Consider the following 19,821-nt stretch of genomic DNA (forward strand, 5'->3'; position numbering starts at 1 on the left):
TGCCTGTCTCTCTCTCACTCTGTCTCTCTCTCCTCTCTGTCTATCTTTCTGTCTGTCTCTCTCTCTCTCTGTGTCTCTCTCTATCATACAGTCATTCAGGTCTTAGATATTTTTAGAGGATTTTCCCCTCTCACCCCCCCCCCCCCCCCCCCCCCATTTCAAATTAAAAGCCCCACAGAATGAATTCTAACTGGAATGCTTGTGATGAAGCCTCTCATTTTAGTGACAAACATTATGATTCTGTCTCCTCTCCCCCTCTCTCACCCACCCAGTCCCACCCTTTCAAAATAAAAGCCCCACAAATACAAGTTTCAATCCAAGAGTATGAATCTAAAATGCAGAAAAGAGAGTAGCGCTATCTCAATTGAACCTGAATGACACGACCGGTAACATTGGCGTGTGTATATATTGCGATTTCTTCAGGCAGTAGAAGCCACACTGTCAAAATTTCTTTAGGAATTTTCTAGTTTAAAATACAATATTCTTAAATGGGTCATTCTGCACAATTCAAGTATATCATGATGTTTATATTTTTTTGTACTTTTACTTGTAACAGTATTTCTACCCTAGTATCAGGGCAACAGATGAGAGAATACATTAATGAAAAAATGACAGACGGATCGAAGCTGCCAAGCTAAACTACGTCTGTAAACACACAAGCACATCTCTGGTGTTGTGAACCTGACACTTTCCACCTTGTTTGGTCCCAGTTAATCCAGTCTGGGAACCAGGTGTCAAACACAATTATGAGGAGACTTTCACGACTCTCGCTCCTCAAGGCTCTTGTCCGGGTTTTCTTTCCCACCGGACATATGGTAGGCATTCCCGACAGCAAAGATGGCGGCTGAGCGGCGTTGAGCCTTCTCCGTAATGAGTTACCAAATGTGGTACATTTGTTGAGTTTTCTGCCGAATAACGGAACCAAGTCCACGCCGAGAAACTGGTCTCGTGAAAGAGATGTTGTGAGACTGAAGACCATCTTTTCACAAGGAGTTACCTACTACAACTAGATAGTTTTCCCCCCGTTGTAGCGCTGGGTGGTTATCACCGTAGCTAACTAGCCCATATCGTCATTGTAAAATGGCTCCGGTGCAGATTGGGTCAGATGGGCAGCTTGTCCCACTTGGGGGTCCGGTTGTCTCGGGTCCGCAGCCGCCACCACCGGGGGCACCGGCCACACAGGGGGTCCGGCTGAGCCTGCTGATTGAATTTCTTCTCCAGAGGACCTACCACGAAATTACGCTGCTGGCAGAACTGTAAGTAACACTTCAGCGTTGTAGGCCTCAAAGCTAACTAACCGGCGGGCTAATAAGCTAACGTTTACGAACTCAAGATGATGCTCTTCTCCCAGCCACCATAACACAACTAACGGGCGCACTAACGTTGGCGCTAATGGAGGAATTAGGAGATGCTTCTTGATATTTTAAACCCTAAAAACGTGGATAGCACAGATAACTGTCGTTACTGTTATGCGAGGGGGCGTACCGGTAAACAGCACATCATAATTTGTCTGAAGAGCCTAAAGTTATAGCTAAGTTAACCAGCGTTAATAGTTAGCGTTTATGTGGGGCGTAGATATGTGACTTTATGATAGACCACTTGCAACAGTCTGCTGTTAACTGAAAATATGAACGTTTACATTTGCTGTAATCAAAGTAGTCTCATATAAAGGATGCGCAGTATTTATGCATGTAATAATGTAATGTTGTGCTATTGCTCTACTGTTGCGGATGAGGAACAATTGCAGTAATTAAACGTTTTAATGTTTTTTCTAGACTTCCCAGGAAAACGGACATGGAGAGGTATGCTTCTTTGGATTCTATTCAGAACTTGTCTATCCCTTCACTCCTTTAGTCATGCATTCTGTTAAGCTGTTGTTTTGAAATGTTGTAAATCCCCCTTTTCATTTTTCTTTTTTAGGAAAATTGAGATTGTCCAGTTTGCCAGCCGTAGCAGGCAGCTGTTTGTGCGTCTGCTATCCCTGGTGAAGTGGGCCAGCAATGCGGGGAAAGTTGAGAAGTGTGCGGTATGTTGCTTGTAATTTGACATTCCTGTTTCGGTGGGTTTTTATAATCAACTGCAAACTGACTTGTTTCCTTTAGAACACCAATAAGCTTACTTCTCTCTGTTGTATCCATGGTGACAGATGATCTCCAGCTTCTTGGATCAGCAGACCATCCTGTTTGTGGATACAGCCGATAGGCTGGCATCGCTGGCCAGAGATGCCCTGGTACATGCTCGCTTGCCCAGCTTCGCCATCCCCTTTGCCATTGACGTTCTCACCACAGGGTCATACCCACGCCTGCCCACATGTATACGAGTAAGTCTGTTGAACCCCCTTCTCTGCTGGCTAATACTGCTAACGTGTATGAAAATATGTTGGGAGATCAAACTCGTGCTTTAAAAAAAAGTTTCTCATGCGCGTCCATTTCTTTAGGACAAGATCATTCCTCCAGACCCCATCACCAAGGTTGAGAAGCAGACCACCCTGAGCCAGCTCAATCAGATTCTACGACACCGCCTCGTCACCACAGATTTACCGCCCCAGCTAGCAAACCTCACCGTTGGTAAGCAGCCAGCTAAACCCACTAGGGTGTACTATAACTGACAGCCGTTCCAATAACGTATTTAGCATTTTGTTTTTAGATGTATTTGCTATGGGAAGATTTCATGCATGTGTTTGCTTGTGTGTATATTTTCGTAGCTAATGGGCGCGTGAAGTTTCGTGTGGAAGGAGAGTTTGAGGCCACCTTGACGGTGATGGGAGATGACCCCGACATTCCCTGGAGGCTGCTGAAGTTGGAGATTCTGGTAGAGGACAAAGAAACTGGAGGTAAGGCGTGCACTCATCACACACACAGTGGGTACCGCTGACACACTGATTGACAATATACTTAATTTGCTAATGTTTTCCCTGGTTCGTCTCTCCGTCACCTGATTCCCCCTCCCCTCCACTTTGACAGATGGCCGCACCCTAGTCCACAGTCTGCAGGTGAACTTCATCCACGAGCTGGTCCAGGCACGTCTGTGTGCGGATGATAAACCCCTACAGGACATGTACAACTGCTTGCGTATCCTTTCTATCGACGTTGCATTTTGTCTACGTCGTGCACAAAACCACTTGGCTTTAGTCCCAGTCTGATGGGAACTGCTGCAGTGGGGCGGGAGTGTTTGTCGGAGCATATAGAGTATTGACTGGTCAAGCAGACGCTTGCAGCATTCCAATGAGTAACACAGCTGCAGAATTGCATCCGAGTTAAAGCCCTGTTTTTTGTTTTTTCATGAATTCTCAAAAACAAAACTAAACTGCCTTTTCTTGCTGACAGGTGAAGGGCAGCACTGTTTTCCCTACAACCTGTCACTTAGTCATATCATGTGAGGTGTAATTAATTCCCTATGGAATATTTGTCCAACATCTTTTAATACTGTGCTAAAAAACGCCTTTGTGACATTTTTGTACCATCATTTCAACATCAAAACCAATCCATGAGCATTAGTATTTTCAGGCAGTGATGAGTGTGCCATTCACTATGTTGTTGCAACCTGTACATAAAGTAGGGAGAGGATTTGTTCTGACCGTCACATGCCTATACAACAGCTTGTAAGCATTCATGCACATATCAAAGGGCCTAATCAAGCATGCAAGCCGACCACGACTGTGCTAATCACAATGCTAATCAGTACATCTCTGCTGTGCCTTTCCCCCACCATCGCCAGCAGTGCAGCTCACCGTGTCAAAGAGCAGTCTGTGCTGGGCACAGATACCCCTTTTTACCAACAAAGTGTATGTGTCTTGAGTGTGTGTGTGTGGGTGTGTGTGTGATTTGAATGTTAATGGAAAGATCAGTATAGTGCTTCTTTTTTTTTTTTATATTTTTATCTCTAATCACCTGGACCTGGTATTTTCCCACACTGTTTTCTTTAACCACATTGTTTCCAGACTCCTTCTGTCTGTCACTGCAGCTAGAGGTGCTCCACTCTCAGACTCTGATGCTGATCAGAGAGCGATGGGGAGACCTGGTGCAGGAGGAGAGATATATGCCCGCAAAATACCTCACGCTCACTGTCTGGAAGTAAGACGTTTTACAATTGCCCTTACATAGAAATTGAAGAGAACACTGTGTTCCCAAAACAAACGACCAAAATTGAATGATGAGAGAAAGTTCAAATTGGCGGATGCATGAATGTAGGTTTCATTCTTATTCTCTGTTCTTTTTTTTGTTTGTTTCACCAGCCAACAGGTTTTGGGGCGGAAAACAGGTACAGCCTCAGTGCATAAAGTCACTGTCAGGATTGACGAATCAGATGGATCTAAACCATTGCAAATATCTCATGAGCCTCCTCTCCCGGCCTGCGACCCCAAATTAATGGAGAGAGCAATGAGGGTAAGGTAGACTGGACATATGTTTTCGGCGTAATATAACGTATGGGCAGCATGGCTTACTGTGCAAATGTCCTACGGACAAATAATGTTTGTGTTCTCTCGCTCGTCCCTTAGATCGACCATCTGTCGGTGGAGAAGCTTTTGATCGACAGTGTGCATGCACGGTCCAATCAGAAGCTTCAGGAGCTGAAGGCCATTCTGAAGACCAACAATCCCAGCGACAACTGTGTGTATTTACTCTACTTTCTCGTCATTAAATCAGTGAAACACATTCTTGGGTATATATCGAGCCAATGCACAGAAATCCGTGTTGTCGCCTCCAGCAGCTGCTGTGCTAATCAGTGACAACAGTTGGTAAAAAAGAGGCCTTCTTAAGGATGCGGAACGCTTCACTTTAACACTGAAAGAAATCTAATGGGAGGATTTTCTTGGTCTTAATTATGATAAATTACATGTTCAAAACTCCCATTAGCTCAGAGCGACTTGCTCTCTCACGCTTTCACCCGTTTGCGTTCTGTCAATTAATGTTGTACCATGATTTTGAGCCTTGTGCAAAAGAGATACTAAGTGTGTGTTTGTTTATTTCAGCGTTCATCGAGACTGCTTTACCCACACTCGTTATTCCGATACTTGGGCCCTGTGGTCGTTCGGAGTGCTTACACATTTTTGTAGACCTGCATTCTGGCATGTTCCAACCCATGCTGTATGGATTAGGTAAGTCGTAGCACACATTAACTCGTCGCTATTTTTTCATTATGTTAGTTCATTGTGTTGTGTGTCCGTTTTTTTTTCAGGTTGTGGGTTTGTATAAGGGTTTGTGTGTGTGTGACAACAAAGGAATCAGCAGTTTGGCTGGTAGTGTATCTGGGATGATTTAAACGTTGGTCTGCTCTGCTCTGTGAGAGTGAAACCCTGGTGTGTTCTCTCTCTAGATCAGTCCATGCTGGATGACATTGAAAAGACCATTAACGATGATATGAAGCGCATCATATCCTGGCTTCAACAACTGAAGTGAGTTCTCCATTTGTTAAATAGCAATGCACATGACATGTATATTACCAGCTGACCGTTTAAAGTATTGTTTGGCACAGGCAAAAGATAGCAGAGGCTGTTTGGAGTCAACAGTAGACGGCGAAGTCTGATGCCTGCTAGCGTGTCAAAATTGACTAAGAACTGTCGGTAGCAACACTTGGCTTAGCAGGTGGCGAGATGGGTGTTGAGAAGGATTGCCATGGCTCTGAATTTCCCCGAGTCTTGCACTTGTGAACTGTGGGAATGCTGTGTGTAATAGTATGAGCTATTAATAAATCTGGGACTTTTCACTACTTAGATTTTGTTTCGACACCAAAATCGTTCTTTTTCTCCGTGGTAAGGTTCTGGTTAGGGGAGCAGCGCTGTCGGCAGTCCGTGAAACACCTTCCCACTGTGTGCACTGATGTCCTTCACCTGTCCAACTCGGCTTCCCATCCCGTCGGCAACCTGTCCAAACACAAACTCTTCATCAAGCTCACGCGTCTTCCGCAGTACTACATTGTGAGTTCCTCAACCAATATGTTGTTGGGAAGTGCTGCTTGAAGAACAATCTCTCCACAAAGTTAAAAAGGTTATGATCTGCTTTCATTGTTATGTCCCTCTATTTTTATTTCTTTTTTTTTGTAGTTGGTGGAAATGCTCGAAGTGCCTAGCAGCCCCACAGCGTTGCAGTACAAGTACTCCTTCCTGTCCGTGTCTCAGTTGGAAGGAGACGACGGACCCATGTGTGCACAGCTCCTGCAGCACTTCAAACCCAACCTAGAGCACCTCGTTCAGGACACAACAGGGAGAGGGGTCCGGCCTGGGACTAAGAGAAAGGTAGTTAGTGCTACTGTAGTTATACACCAACCATTCATTATTTCATCATACACACATTTGTTTTTTGTTTTAATGGATGTGGTGCTTGCCTAGAATTTAGAACTTGGACCTTTTTTGTCAATGACAGACAAGCCATTAATAAGAAAAACCATGTGAGCCCAGCTGGATAAATTAAGCTAAATAAATGTCCTTCAATATGCATTTGTTTTGTCTCCGTAGGCATCTGGGTACCAGGGGGACCCAGAGCCAAAGAAGCCTAAGCGGTCTGGAGAAATGTGTGCCTTCAACAAAGAGCTGGCTCACCTAGTAGCGATGTGCGACACCAACATGCCTTTCATTGGCCTCAGAACAGAGGTAAGTCACAGTGCTCAGAGAGTTGGAATCCATTCATGCCAATTATAGATGTCTCGTAAAAAACAATATCAAAACATGGCAATCTCAGTGTTTTTTGGCTAATGCTGTCTGTCTGTGTCCGTCTTTGAGCAGCTGTCCAACATGGAGATCCCAAACCAGGGTGTCCAAGTGGAGGGGGATGGCAGCAGTCATGCGATACGTCTACTGAAGTAATACACACAGTCACAAGCACACACGCATGCATTTATGCACACACGACCACAGCTAAATGTAATATTTTTGTAATATAAAGCGTGAATAATTTTTGCCCAAAGCCATCGCGACTATTCAGTGTAATGCTTTTATTTTGCAGGATTCCTCCCTGTAAAGGTGTAGGAGAGGAGACCAGGAGGGCTTTAGAGCGGTCCCTGCTGGACTGCACCTTCCGGCTGCAGGGCAGGAACAACCGAACCTGGGTGGCCGAACTGATGCTGGCCAACTGCCCTCTGAACAGCACACACAGCAAGGAGCAAGGTACACACCACACACACACAGTGTGCTCCCAGTTGGTCACTAAAAGTTTACAACGCGGCCCAGCGTCTAAACAAACCCATCTGTCCCCTGTACTAGCCTCCACGCGGCACGTGTATCTGACCTATGAGAACCCTCTGTCAGAGCCGGTGGGCGGGCGCAAGGTGGTTGAGATGTTCCTTAATGACTGGAACGCCATCAGCCAGCTCTACCAGTGTGTCCTCAACTTCTCTCGAGCGCTGCCAGGTACGTGCTCGGTCATCCGCAAAGCAAAGATTTCACTGGCATGTAAATGAAAGACTGTCTTAAATCAGCTGATATCTTACTGGTCATTTTGGTGCAGATGTGTGGATTTGCAATGACGGTGATACAAACATTGTTTCCTTATTTTATTGGCTTATTTTCAAATTTAAAACCCAGAATAATCAGATTTACTTTAGTAAATTTGAGCCGTGTGTGTGTAGAATTCTGCACGTACTTAATTCCAGTTAGTTAAGGCTCGCACTGATCAGTGTCACTCACGCTAGTTGGTCAATGCTGAGCAAAAGAAACCCACTGATCTAATGCAGCTGCGCATTGTGACTGCTTCCCTCCAGAGATGCCATCTTACCTGAGCCTGTTTTCAGAGGTGCGGCTGTACAACTACCGTAAGCTGGTGCTGTGCTACGGCACCACCAAGGGCAGCTCCGTCACCATCCAGTGGAACTCCAACAGCCAGCGTTTCCACCTGGCCTTGGGCACCGTGGGGCCCAACTCCGGCTGCTCCAACTGCCACAACATCATCCTCCATCAGCTACAAGAGATGTTCAACAAGGGTCCGAACGTGATGCAGCTGCTGCAGGTAAACCGCAGCCACAACATGTACAAGTGACTTTTAAGGTTCCACTTAAATGTGTTCACATTACTTCCTCCCTTGTTCTGCGTTCTCTATCCACATCACATACCATCTACTTACAGTGTTGTGTGTGATTTCCTGGGTGACGTTTCTACTTATCATCTTCCTCAGGTGCTCTCTGACACACAGGCCCCTCTGAATGCAATCAACAAGCTACCAACAGTGCCCATGCTGGGCCTGACCCAGCGCACCAACACTGCCTACCAGTGCTTCTCCATCTTGCCCCAGTCACCCACACACATCCGCCTGGCGTTCAGAAACATGTACTGCATCGACATCTACTGTCGCAGCCGCGGCGTGGTGGCCATCAGAGATGGAGCCTACAGTCTTTTTGACAACACCAAGATCGTCGAAGGCTTCTACCCTGCTCCCGGACTCAAGGTATCCCAGGCTCGGAGACACAGCGGTGGTGTCAACTAACAAGAGTTTATCTGGGAAAGGGTCTCTCTAAAAAATGAAGTTTCTGTCTGAGCAAAGAAAATCCTGCCACTTTTAGTTCTAATGGACATGCATCTATGAAGTAAACTAATCAGGGTCCACCCAAAATCCACAAATCGCGACCTGTCTGTTTTGGAAATCCACAAATTAGCTTTCTTGTCAAGGGGGAGATGAGATGCCATTCTAATATCTGTACGCTAAATATGAAGCTTGAAGTCAGCAGCTGGTTAGCTTAGCTTAGCATAAAGACCGGAAAAGGCTAGCCTGGCTCTGTTCAAAGTTTAATTCTACACATAACCCCCCATGAAACCATAACGTGTTAGTTAGCTTCAGAGATGCTTTGGGTGGCAGATTTTGTTATCTTTGGACTACCAGGCCAGCTGTTAAGCTAACTGCATATTTCCCTTCATGTGAAAAGCTTTTAAATTCTATGTGTTGAGAACACTAAGGGTATTTTCTAATCAGCACTACAAAATACTATTTGATTCCAAATGTAATACAGATAAACAACGATAAACAACTCAAACCTTTTTTTGGTCCATCTTTTAACATAAACTTCTGTCCTTCTCTCGTGTCCCCCGTCCAGACATTCCTGAATATGTTTGTAGACAGTAATCAGGATGCTCGCAGACGCTCCGTCAATGAAGACGATAACCCGCCCTCGCCGGTGGGCGTCGACGTGATGGACAGTCTGATGAACCAGTTGCAAGCTCAGCAGCAGCCACAACCAATGAGAGGGGGCGCGGGAGGCGTGTACCCACCTCTCACCTCGCCGCCACCAAACTACCACGCTAACGTAACTCCCTCGCCGTCCATGATGCCCACCCAGTCGCCAGGTAACGGCAAACTTTGTGCTCGTCCCAAGTCTGTGTGAGTGAATGATTTCCCGTACTGTTTGTGTCATCTGAGCTTGTTAAGCTGCCATGCAGGATTACGACCAGCAAATCATTGTTTTTGAATATATCCCATTGCTGCCATCAACCTCCCTGCTGACTTACGCATTTCGTTGCCAATCGAGCAAATCGTGTGAATATTCCGAAAAATGAGGAAGAGCAACCATGTGTGCCCATTTTGATTTTCATTAAAAAAAAAACATGAGATCAGCTGTTTCTCATGCAACATGCACACACCTCACAGCCGAGAGGGAACAAAGCATGCATTTAGTCCTGCTCCTTCCATTCCTCTCCATCTCAGCCCACCAGCCAGAGACTACAGCCCTTCCGCCCTGCTTTAGCATGTGTGTACATGCGTGAGTGAGTGTGTGTGTGTGTAAGAAGAACTTGTCAACCTAAGAGTCTGACGAGTGTGTGTGTGTGTGTGTGTGTGTGCGTGTGCAGGGAACATCCATGCCTCTGGCTCCCCTAGCGGAGCTCTGAGGGCACCTTCTCCTTTCGGGCCCACCCCGTCTCCGTCTTCTCTGGGCATAGCAATGGGCCAGACCAGCTTTGCCAGTCCCCACGGTAAGCAGCAGGGTGGCCGTAAAACTTCTGGCCCCAGTGGTAATTCTGGTCTGTGGGACAAGGGCTGGAATGGGCGGAACTGAAGAGCTTCACTTGGCACTGCAGACTATATGACAAATGGCCTGTGGTCAGTGGGCACACGGTGGTGTATTTGTTTCACAGTGTTTGTTGTTGTACGTTAGGTTGTTGTTTCGTCGCTGATGTTCTGGTTCTCCTTCACCATAGGTGCTCTGGACCCCAGCTCTCCGTATGCCATGGTGTCTCCCAGCCATAGGGGCCAGTGGCCAGGCTCACCCCAGGTCTCAGGGCCTTCTCCTGGGGCTAGGATCCATGGCATGTCCCCTGGCAACCCATCGTTGCACTCACCTATCCCCGACCCTCATTCTCCACGTGCCGGATCCAGTAAGTACTCAAACCTAGTTTGGCACTGCTTTACTTGCTTGTTACTTATTACCCTACATGTATACAGATACAGATATGTTTGCAACGAGATGATGTCGTCTGATGTGTCAGCGTAGCTCTATTCAAATATTTAAATGTTTCTCTACAACAGGGGTATTCAATTAAAATTCCAAAAGGTCCAGATTGAGAAAATGTCCTCGTGTAAAGGTCCGGAACATTACAACTGACATAGCAGAAAGCTTTTCAAAAATGTGCATCTTAAAATAAAGTAATTCATTTTAGAAAAATTAATTTCACTGAATTCTCCTGCAGCTTTAAATTCAGTTCATTCAGGTGTGAAGTGATGTCAATAAAAAAAGCCACGATATTATATTTTTCTCATCTTCTAAAAAGATAAAGTGAGCATGGACTTTATCTGTGGTTATTAAACCACTTGTTTCAGTTATATTCTCTCTGTTAACATCATTGGTCAGTGAATTCATGTGTTATGATTCTGATCATATTGGACTCTTAGGTTTATTTTCTGTGTCTTCATTCAGATGTGAGTGGGTACGTTTGCTCAAAAGAGTTGTGCTTTGTCTCGTAGTGTCGCTTCATTTACCGCTTTTAATAATCGCCACGGTCTCTAAACATATGAGACACACTGGTTATAAACTGTCCGTATGAAGAATTAACCTATAAGAGTCTGTTCATTCTTGGTTAAAGACTGGTCTCTCTGACCACTTGTCTCTTTTTGGAGAACGTCACGTGAAATAACTTCTCTGACTCACGTATTATTCTCCTGCTCTTCCTTCTCTTTCCTCGTCTCTCCCCCGGTGAGTGTACATCTCACTCGATTCAGGAAACTTGTCAGAATACCCATATTTGATTGGCTGAGCTGCTTCACGTGATGTGATTTACAACGCATTAGTCGGTGCATTTCCTGCACCACTGAACAAGTGCCGTAAAAGCTGCGCCGGTTAAAATAGAAGCACTCTGTCAAAATAAAATCCATTTTAGGTCCTGGGTCCGGCTACAACGGCGTCTGGGTCCGGATCCGGACCGCAGTCCGCCAATTGGCGACCCCTGCTCTACAACTTCTTTCTCCCTCTCTTGTTTTTGGTTTAGGTTCACAAGTCATGCCCACTAGTATGCCTCCACCCCGCAAGCTACCTCAGCGCCCCTGGGCTGCCTCCATTCCCACCATACTCACCCACAATGCCTTGCACGTGCTTCTGCTCCCCTCGCCCACTCCCTGCCTGGTGCCGGGCCTGGCAGGAAGCTACCTCTGCTCGCCACTTGAGCGTTTTCTGGGGTCGGTCATCATGAGGCGGCACCTTCAGAGGATCATCCAGCAGGAGGCCAACGTAAGTGCCGCACTCATTTGAAGCGATAATTCCACTCAAATTACATTATGTGTTCTGCCCCCCCCCCCCCCCCCCCCCTAACTTACCCTGCTCTGTCAACTCTCGTCCAGTTGTCCATTGTGAACTCTAATGAGCCGGGCGTGATAATGTTCAAGACGGACGTGCTCAAGTGCCGTGTGGCTCTCAACCCAAAGAACTACCAGACGCTGCAGCTCAAAGTCACTCCAGAAAATGCAGGTCCCTGGTCCCAGGAGGACCTTCAGGTGCTGGAGAAGTTCTTTGAGACACGGGTAAGAAAGAGCAGCAGCCACTTGAAGCCTTATTCATACATTATTCAAACATATGCATTGGAGGCATATGTACACACATAGTTGAGTTTGACATATACATGATAAAAGTTTTTGTGTTTATATTTATATATTGGAAGCATTTAAAACGTAGTTGAAGTGTTGTGCTTCAATTAAAAGACTCGTCAATTAGGTTTACAGGGATGGACTTGAAGGCCATTCATAGAAAGACATGCCTGCACTCATGCTGTTATTATTCCATTGATTCATCTGCTGTGATCCTTTTTCTAGGTTGCTGGTCCTCCCTTCAAATACAACACTCTGAATGCCTTCACAAAGCTGCTGGGAGCGCCCACTAACATCCTGAGGGACTGTGTGCGCATCATGAAGCTCGAACTGGTGGGTGGCACTGTCTTTTTTTTTTTTAAGAGCGGTTGTTACAATGTATTGAATCATGCTTGTGTCTAAGCCCCCTCAGTTTATCTGTTGTTGTTTTTAAAGTATTTTGATCCGTATAGCAAACGGCTAAAATGGCTTAGTCTCTACACAGATTCCATAAGAATTTATGAATATGCAAAATGAATGAGACCTTTACTTCCCTGCTGGCAAACAAGAGTAAACATTGCAACAAGATACCAAACAAGTACACTAAACGCTCTGATAAACTGTACTGCTGTGTAGTAGAGAAATGTATTTGTGTGTAATGAATGACACAAGATATCCATCTTATATGTTGATGCTGTTCTTTACCTTTTTGAATAAAGCCATTAGAATTGCCCATGTGTTTGAAAGGTATTATACCTATATATTGCCGTTCCTTGCAGTTCCCTGACCAGGCGGCTCAGCTGAAGTGGAATGTCCAGTTCTGCCTCACCATCCCTCCCAGTGCCCCCCCCATCGCCCCTCCTGGAACCATCGCCGTGGTGCTCAAGTCCAAGATGCTCTTCTTTGTAAGTCTCCTCAGAGCCTCGACATCAGCTCCGTGTAGCATCATTTTGAAACAACCTGACCCCCCCCTTGTGTTTGGTGCGTTTTTGCCTCACAGTTGCAGCTGACCCAACGTATCCCAGTGCCCCAGGAGCCGGTGAGCATCATCGTGCCCATCGTGTACGACATGGCCACCGGCCTCACACAGCAGGCCGACATCCCCAGACAGCACAGCTCCTCTGGCGCCGCAGCGCTCATGGTCTCTAATATCCTTAAGAGGTTCAATGAACTGCACCCAGCCAGACAGGGTGAGACTCGCACTGAATAATTGACTGCGTCGATAAAGCGTTTGCTAAACTGAAAGTGGTGTCAACTGAATATTCACCGTTGTTATTTATACTTTATGCAAAATGTAATTTCTAACGCTGTGGTGTTTTTCTGTCTTTCTGTCAGGTGAGTGTACGATATTTGCTTCTGTTCACGAGCTGATGGCCAACCTCGCTCTACCCCCCGGCACTCGTCAGTAGAAACTACACGCTCAGAACTCTGGAACTCAACCTGACTGGTCCATCTCTGAGCATAGAAGAAAGAGGAAAGTAACAACTGTGGTCCCAAGATGTCAAAATCCAGCCCGTGTCTCTCCGCTTCAGCCACTGGACTATTGACCCGATGTGGAAATGCTGTTATGAAAAGAATTTAAATATGTACAGTTGTGGACCACAGTCTTTATTCTTGATAGGAGCTCACAGACAAGATTTGCCATTGAGGTAGAACATGGACGAGGGGGGGATATAAATGTTATTTTTTTTCCTCCAGGTGCACTTGTAAACAAGATTATCTATTGAAATTAAGGTTGTTTACGAAAATATGTATTATATTGTATATTTGAGTGTTGAACAGAATCAGGTGAGTTAGAGTTTTTGCTAGAGAATTGTCTTTAGTTCTTTTTTTATAACGCCAGACTGATATTATTATAGTATCAGGAGATATATTCCTTAGCACACTATTTAAATGTTTTCTTTCCTTTACTTTGCCAAGACCTCTGCATTTTTATTTCAAACTTTCACTTTGGATACTGTAAAAACTGTGACAAACTTTATAAGCCAGTCGTATTTTATTAAGACCCATTTTGAGTCCTGATTGGAGGATTTGAGACTTCCTGTCTGACTTTGCTATTTAATAAACCAAGCCCAGAGTTGGTTTGTGCTTCGAGGATCTTCCACTGGCAGCACTGAATTCATCCGATCACTACACAAATACTATATTTTAAGTAAATGTCCTGCTTATATATGTAATGAATACAGCTGGGACAATTCAGGGGTTATTTGATCAACAGGAAATGAATCTGCAACTAGTTTGATGAGAAATTACAAGTCATTATTCCAGCTAAAAGGCCAATCAGTTCCTAGTTCCAGCAAATCTTCTCAGTTAAGATTTGCTGCTTTTTGAAACTGAAGGCAATTTTTCAATATGTTTTGACATTGTGTAGCCCAAATGATCAATTGAGATAATAACTGGCAGATTAATCAGTAATGAAAATGACCATTAGTTGCAACCCTAGCAAAAAAATGTTTTAGCGTAAAAGGTACAATAATCCCCTTATTAAATTTGGTGGACTACAGGTAAGACGCGGAATGAAAAGAAAATACTACTTACTACATATAGTACTTTAAATCTACTTCGTTAATCTCCACCACTTACATCCTGGTTGTCTTTGTTGTTCCTGTGTTAAACCTGGAGAGAGGCGCTCTGCATCCTCATCCCTAAAGCATGACATCATCCAGACAGGCCCAGTCTGTGTGGTGGGAGGGGGCGTTCAGAGCCGCAAATCACGGACTGTGACTGCACGGCTGTCGTTGCAAAGGGCGTGAGCATTGTTTTTATTTTTTGTATTATTACATAGCTGCATGGATCGTACGGGTGTTGAGGATGTATTCTTCACCTCGCGGCTGCGCGTGAGCGTCGGCATCTGCGGGAAAACGAACGAATTGCGGACGAAGAGACTCCGTGTCGGCTTTTATTCACCCCGACTGCACGTTTGACACTCGAACGCATCCCCACGCGATGGATTGGATACTTAATGACATAAGATAAATAAATAGACTCAAATGGTGACGTTGCCCTTGCTGCCCTCCTTATGGCTTTCATCGGCGCTGCACATTTAGGAGAATAGCGAGATAACCACCATAGTCCGATATGGCGGTGAGCACATCCGAGCCGCTCTGCCGGCCGTGCGTCTACCACGAAGCTTTCAAAGGTAAGTCCCGGCGCTGCACACAAGTTTTTTATTTTAATTATTTCGGGCTGTAGCAGCGTTGACATCTTTCTGGTGTTCGAATTGCATCTCGGAGGAGTTTGTGAACCGGGCCGCGTCTCATTTCAACACACTGACCACTCCCCTTCGGTCCCTGTAAAACTCCTCCATCCTCCCTGTAGGACCTGTAGGTTAGATGACGCATGCACGTTGTCCCCCTCCCCCCCCCCCCCTTTTAGTTATGTCATTAATAAGGGGAGATGTCAGACAGGCCTACTGATTTGGTTGCTGTGTGGTCAGTGGAGCTACAGGTGAGGAGACCCCTGATGCCGGTCCAGCTGAGTCCAGAGCAGGTGGGCCTGGAGATGTTGTGTCTTTGCGGGCAGCTGGACCTCCTCATCAGGGCACAGATGCAGCAGGTAGAGTTGACCCCGAGCACCTAAATGCATCACTTCCACCGGTGCTGACAAAGATCACATTTAACTCCTGCACTTTCTGTCCCTGTTTCTGTTTCTGTTGAACTGTCAAGTCAAATTTGAGTCACATTTCATATACTATATTAAATATATAGAAATAAAAAATTAGCCCCATGCATCTCCATCAGCCTTAACCAAAGCTAATTAACGGTTATATAATGTATTAACCAATGCACAATGCGCGCCCATTAAACAAGAGTCAATTAGCGCTGGGTGTGCAGCAACTTAATTACATCAGCTAATGTTGGCCGTCCATCACGTTGTATGAGGATGACAAGACATGCACTTGGCAACGGCCTGCAAAGAATGTGTGTAGAGCTGCAGTTAGGGCTTGCACATGCTGTTCCGGCATCTTTCTTTTTTTTTTTCTTTAGTTTTAAACTAAATACAGCGTTTGTTAAATCGTAATTTGCATCATTCTGCTTGATGGAAACCCATTAATAGGAAAATATCCCTTCAGCTAAACACCTTTTTTGGGCATCATTAAGGGTGCTTTTATTAGCCAGGAGCACACATTTTCTTCTTCTTAAATTTTATTAAATTGTGCGCACACACACACACACACGTGCTATTCTTTGAGAAGTCCTTATGATCCTTTCCCATATTATAACTCTGACGTTTACGATGGCACTCAAAGGCAGCATTAGACTTGAAGAAGTCATTGCCAGCTGAAGCACGATCATGTGCATTATGCCCCAACGTGCCAAGACTTATGAACTGGTTTCAGGTCCCACTGTTCATTAAGCACTTTCACACCATTCTCTGCATTGACGCTCCTTTTAATCCGGCGATATTATCGCTCATAGTTTCCATGTTCCAGTTCCAGGAGCAGTTAGGACAGGGCTGTAGCCCAGAGGAGTCAGACACTTTCCAGGCTCAAGGATCAGAGATTCTCGACCAGATGCTGCAGTGCCTTGAACATCTACCAAAGCCCATGCCCCAGCTGGAGGTATAAAGTCTGATGATATTGTCTGAATAAAACAAGAGTATTCACGTCACACGCTTCCCTAAAAGGGGCTTGAATTAAAGGCTACTGTTGCTTGCCCTAAAAGCAGAGGCGTCATGTGTTTCCTCAGGACTACCTGGACATGGTGGGTCTGTCTGTAATGTTCCCCCGTGTGGAGGTGTTCCTCATTCAAGGCAGCCCAGTGGACATGCTGGAGAGGCCGCCTATGGACGGTAAGAGGAGGAGGAGGAGGGAGAAGAAGCACATTTCAGTCTGTTGGTGTTTTTGACGACAGATTATGTATGGATTTAGAAAGGCATGTGAAATATCAAGGCCTATTTTATTCTAGCTGGGATTCAGTTCAAGACATGTAAAAAAAGAAGAAATAAAAGTGCAAAGCTGTCAAAAAGCAGCTTGTTTCTAATTTATAAATATGTATATTGTATCTTTCTGTTCTGTATTATTCTAAACTTGGACACCCAGCCAGCGATGGGATTTTAACTACTCAAGCAATTGTGCTTTACTCAATTATTTCTATTTAATGCTACATAATACAGAAAATACACTAAATTTCAAATTCATATATTTGACTTATTACTCTATTTGACTTCAGTTACGATTCACTTTGCAAAGGAAGATTTCACACACAACGCACAAGATTGCCTTATAGTTTAATTTGCCTCGTTCTAGATTAAACAGATTAAACCAGTAGTTTATAAAATGTTCAAAATAGGCTCGACCTTGACTTTACATTAAATGTATAGACATGATAAAACACTCACAGGGGCCTTTATTCTGCATGATAAGCACATTTTGCTGATAATCCTCCTGTGCTTCTACGTAAGACTTTGAATGTGGTACTTTTTCTTGTAACAGAGTATTTTTACACTGTGGTATTGCTAACCCTACACTCCAGTAAAGGAGCTACATTTACTGTATGTTCTCTCTGCACACCGTACCGGCTGTCCACGTGATTCGAATGCGTTCCTTTTTTCCTCCGAAGATATCGACTAACGTGAGCCGATGCTTCTCCCTGCAGAATACTTCTCCCACGTCGCCAAACTGAACCAGCTCCTGGTGCTGAGTCAGCAGCTGGAAGAAGATATCAGGCACCTCGGAAGCCACAAATACATTGCCCACCAGTTGTCGGTCCTCTATGTGAGGAGAATACATTCCTATAGTGCATCAACCTCTATATTTTCATTCCACTGTGCTTTTTAACATTGCTTTTTTTTTGTTTTGTTTGCAGCAAGTCGTCAGCTCTTTCAGAGGAATTCAGGCTTTCTCCGAAATGAAGAAAGACATCGAGGCCAACTTCAAACAGATGAAGCAGTCTCTGGTGGTGGAGGAGGGCTCCAGGCACGAACCTCAGCTGGCCGCTCACTACATCAACTGGTGAGTTAAGAGTCCGAGCGTTAATTTGATGACGATTACTGCAGCAACAAGCTGATGTCAACCCTGCTCCCTGCGTAGGATATTGGAACTGACTCGGAGCTTAACGTCGGTGGTGTTGACGCTGCCGGAGGAGCTGACGGAAGACCTCGACCAGGCCGTGACCTTCGTGTCCCAGTTCCTGTCCTGACTCCCCCCCCCCATACCCAACGCCTCTGTGTCTATGAACCCTGACGTTCCGGTGCACCGGGTCCCTCCAGGAGCCTCTCGATGAACTGTGAAAAGGTGCTAGGTCATTCGATTCGACCGGTGAGATTGGGTGCTCCATTTACGAATCATGTAGGTTTTTATACATCGTCCTCCTGAATGTGGCCTATGTTAGTCCCTATGGTGAGTCAGGTGGAGATGAATGTAATGTATGAATCCCTCCTTGCACTACTGCTATAACTACTGTTATGCTTTCCTTTCATTTTTTTTACCGAAAGTGGAATAATAAAATTGAATGCAATAGGGGAAAGTGTTTGTATTCTCCCTGTTCTCGAGCAGATGTGATGATCATTTCCAAGGATGGAGCTATAAGGCAGGAACTTTGAGCGGTCATTACAGTTAAATCACAGGCGTGACTATGAGCAAAGGCTCCTCTTCCCTCACTACAGTGTGTGTGTGTGTGTGTGTGTGTGTGCAGGTGCACAGCTATGCAGCGAGCCAAACAAACTTGGTGGTGTTGTAAAAATGTATTGTTAAAGATGCACAATATAGATTCGATTAGCGTTGCATTGTCCCTCATAAAATACATGTGTACAAGTATCATTAGTGAAATATCAACATTAAAGGCCCTGAAAAATCTATTTTCCTATTTCAGTTTTGAGTGATGACCTCCGACATGAACACAACTTTGCAGTTGCAAACGGTTTTGGTAGTTTCACATGAGGGTTTTTCTCTGTTTGTGTTTTTGAAGTGGGCGGGGCTCCGTTTTCATAGGAAGGTCAACGAAGTCAATAATCCAGGAAACATTCAACAAGTCCACAAGAGTACGTGTGAAAAAAATTGCAAGATACATAACAGTTAGTCCTACGGTAATTTTAACAGTTATTTCAAATTATTAGCAACACATTAGCCTCACACAGCTAGTAGGCTGTTATGGCTCGTTTAAAAGTCTGAGCATTTCCATTTTCTGCTGCCAGACTAACTTATAATGTTATTGAGTAATGATACTTACTCTGTCTGTCTGTGTGACTATAAAAATATAATAGAAACAGTATAATTCAGTAAAAAAGTAGAACATGCTCACATAATATATCGTGATATAGTACAGTGTAATATATTATGGAAATAAGAAATAGTAGCATATCAGGTGAAATGTAGTAATGTAAAATAATACACAGTATAGTATGCAGTATGAGTACAGTATAGTACAGTATAGTACGATAAAATACAACGAAGTATTTAATAAAAAATAAAAGTATATTTTGATGCCAATATTTTTTTTCACTAAAGTATAAAATTGAACTCATGACTTTTACTTGTAACACAGTATTTCACTCTACACTGTTGTATTGCTACTTTGACTTAGATCTTCATTTAATTTAATTTAAATGTATTTTAGGATTACTCACGACATAACGATGATGAGTAAATGGCTCCTCCTGCTGTTCAATTCCTGCACAATGATAAATCAGAAAGTACCGCGACAGCTCCCTTCTGAATTAACAACCTCTGGTCTGGTTAATTAAAATAATCGCTACACTGAGGCATTTTTATACCAAACTCAGAGCAGGAAGGATACAACACGACGATATATAATGCTGTTTATTAAAGCACTACATTGTGACGATTGCTGTCTACAGATTACCTCATGTCTCACGCGCCCTACAGATGTTTGTTTACAGTGCTGAGGTA

The 19,821-nt window shown here is 44.5% G+C and overlaps 2 protein-coding genes across 4 annotated transcripts; both read left to right on the plus strand.

Annotated features, from left to right (window-relative positions):
* Positions 1 to 809: 809 nt before the first annotated feature.
* Positions 810 to 14,071, plus strand: med14 (mediator complex subunit 14). Of its 3 annotated transcripts, none has more exons than XM_076081827.1 (29): positions 810 to 1,256; positions 1,776 to 1,802; positions 1,921 to 2,026; positions 2,147 to 2,320; positions 2,438 to 2,567; positions 2,705 to 2,833; positions 2,964 to 3,071; positions 3,941 to 4,073; positions 4,235 to 4,385; positions 4,499 to 4,610; positions 4,973 to 5,098; positions 5,317 to 5,395; positions 5,758 to 5,917; positions 6,044 to 6,235; positions 6,455 to 6,589; positions 6,722 to 6,798; positions 6,942 to 7,102; positions 7,199 to 7,345; positions 7,696 to 7,940; positions 8,106 to 8,375; positions 9,019 to 9,268; positions 9,770 to 9,892; positions 10,118 to 10,294; positions 11,402 to 11,640; positions 11,751 to 11,930; positions 12,219 to 12,326; positions 12,752 to 12,877; positions 12,973 to 13,162; positions 13,308 to 14,071. In XM_076081827.1, the coding sequence occupies exons 1-29, from the start codon at positions 1,081 to 1,083 to the stop codon at positions 13,379 to 13,381; spliced, it is 4,305 nt and encodes a 1,434-aa protein (XP_075937942.1). In that variant the 5' UTR covers positions 810 to 1,080; the 3' UTR covers positions 13,382 to 14,071. The 3 variants fall into 3 exon arrangements, with proteins under 3 accessions (XP_075937942.1, XP_075937943.1, XP_075937944.1); XM_076081828.1 differs by having other exon boundaries at positions 7,726 to 7,940; XM_076081829.1 differs by lacking the exon at positions 9,770 to 9,892.
* Positions 14,072 to 15,175: 1,104 nt separating this feature from the next.
* Positions 15,176 to 18,118, plus strand: LOC142938560 (uncharacterized). Its single transcript, XM_076081830.1, has 6 exons — positions 15,176 to 15,527; positions 16,405 to 16,533; positions 16,661 to 16,763; positions 17,570 to 17,688; positions 17,780 to 17,925; positions 18,004 to 18,118. The coding sequence occupies exons 1-6, from the start codon at positions 15,369 to 15,371 to the stop codon at positions 18,110 to 18,112; spliced, it is 765 nt and encodes a 254-aa protein (XP_075937945.1). The 5' UTR covers positions 15,176 to 15,368; the 3' UTR covers positions 18,113 to 18,118.
* Positions 18,119 to 19,821: the final 1,703 nt, after the last annotated feature.

This window comes from Anarhichas minor, unplaced genomic scaffold (assembly GCF_050575085.1).
Source record: "Anarhichas minor isolate MPS153535 unplaced genomic scaffold, ASM5057508v1 ptg000087l, whole genome shotgun sequence".
NCBI lineage: Eukaryota > Metazoa > Chordata > Actinopteri > Perciformes > Anarhichadidae > Anarhichas > Anarhichas minor.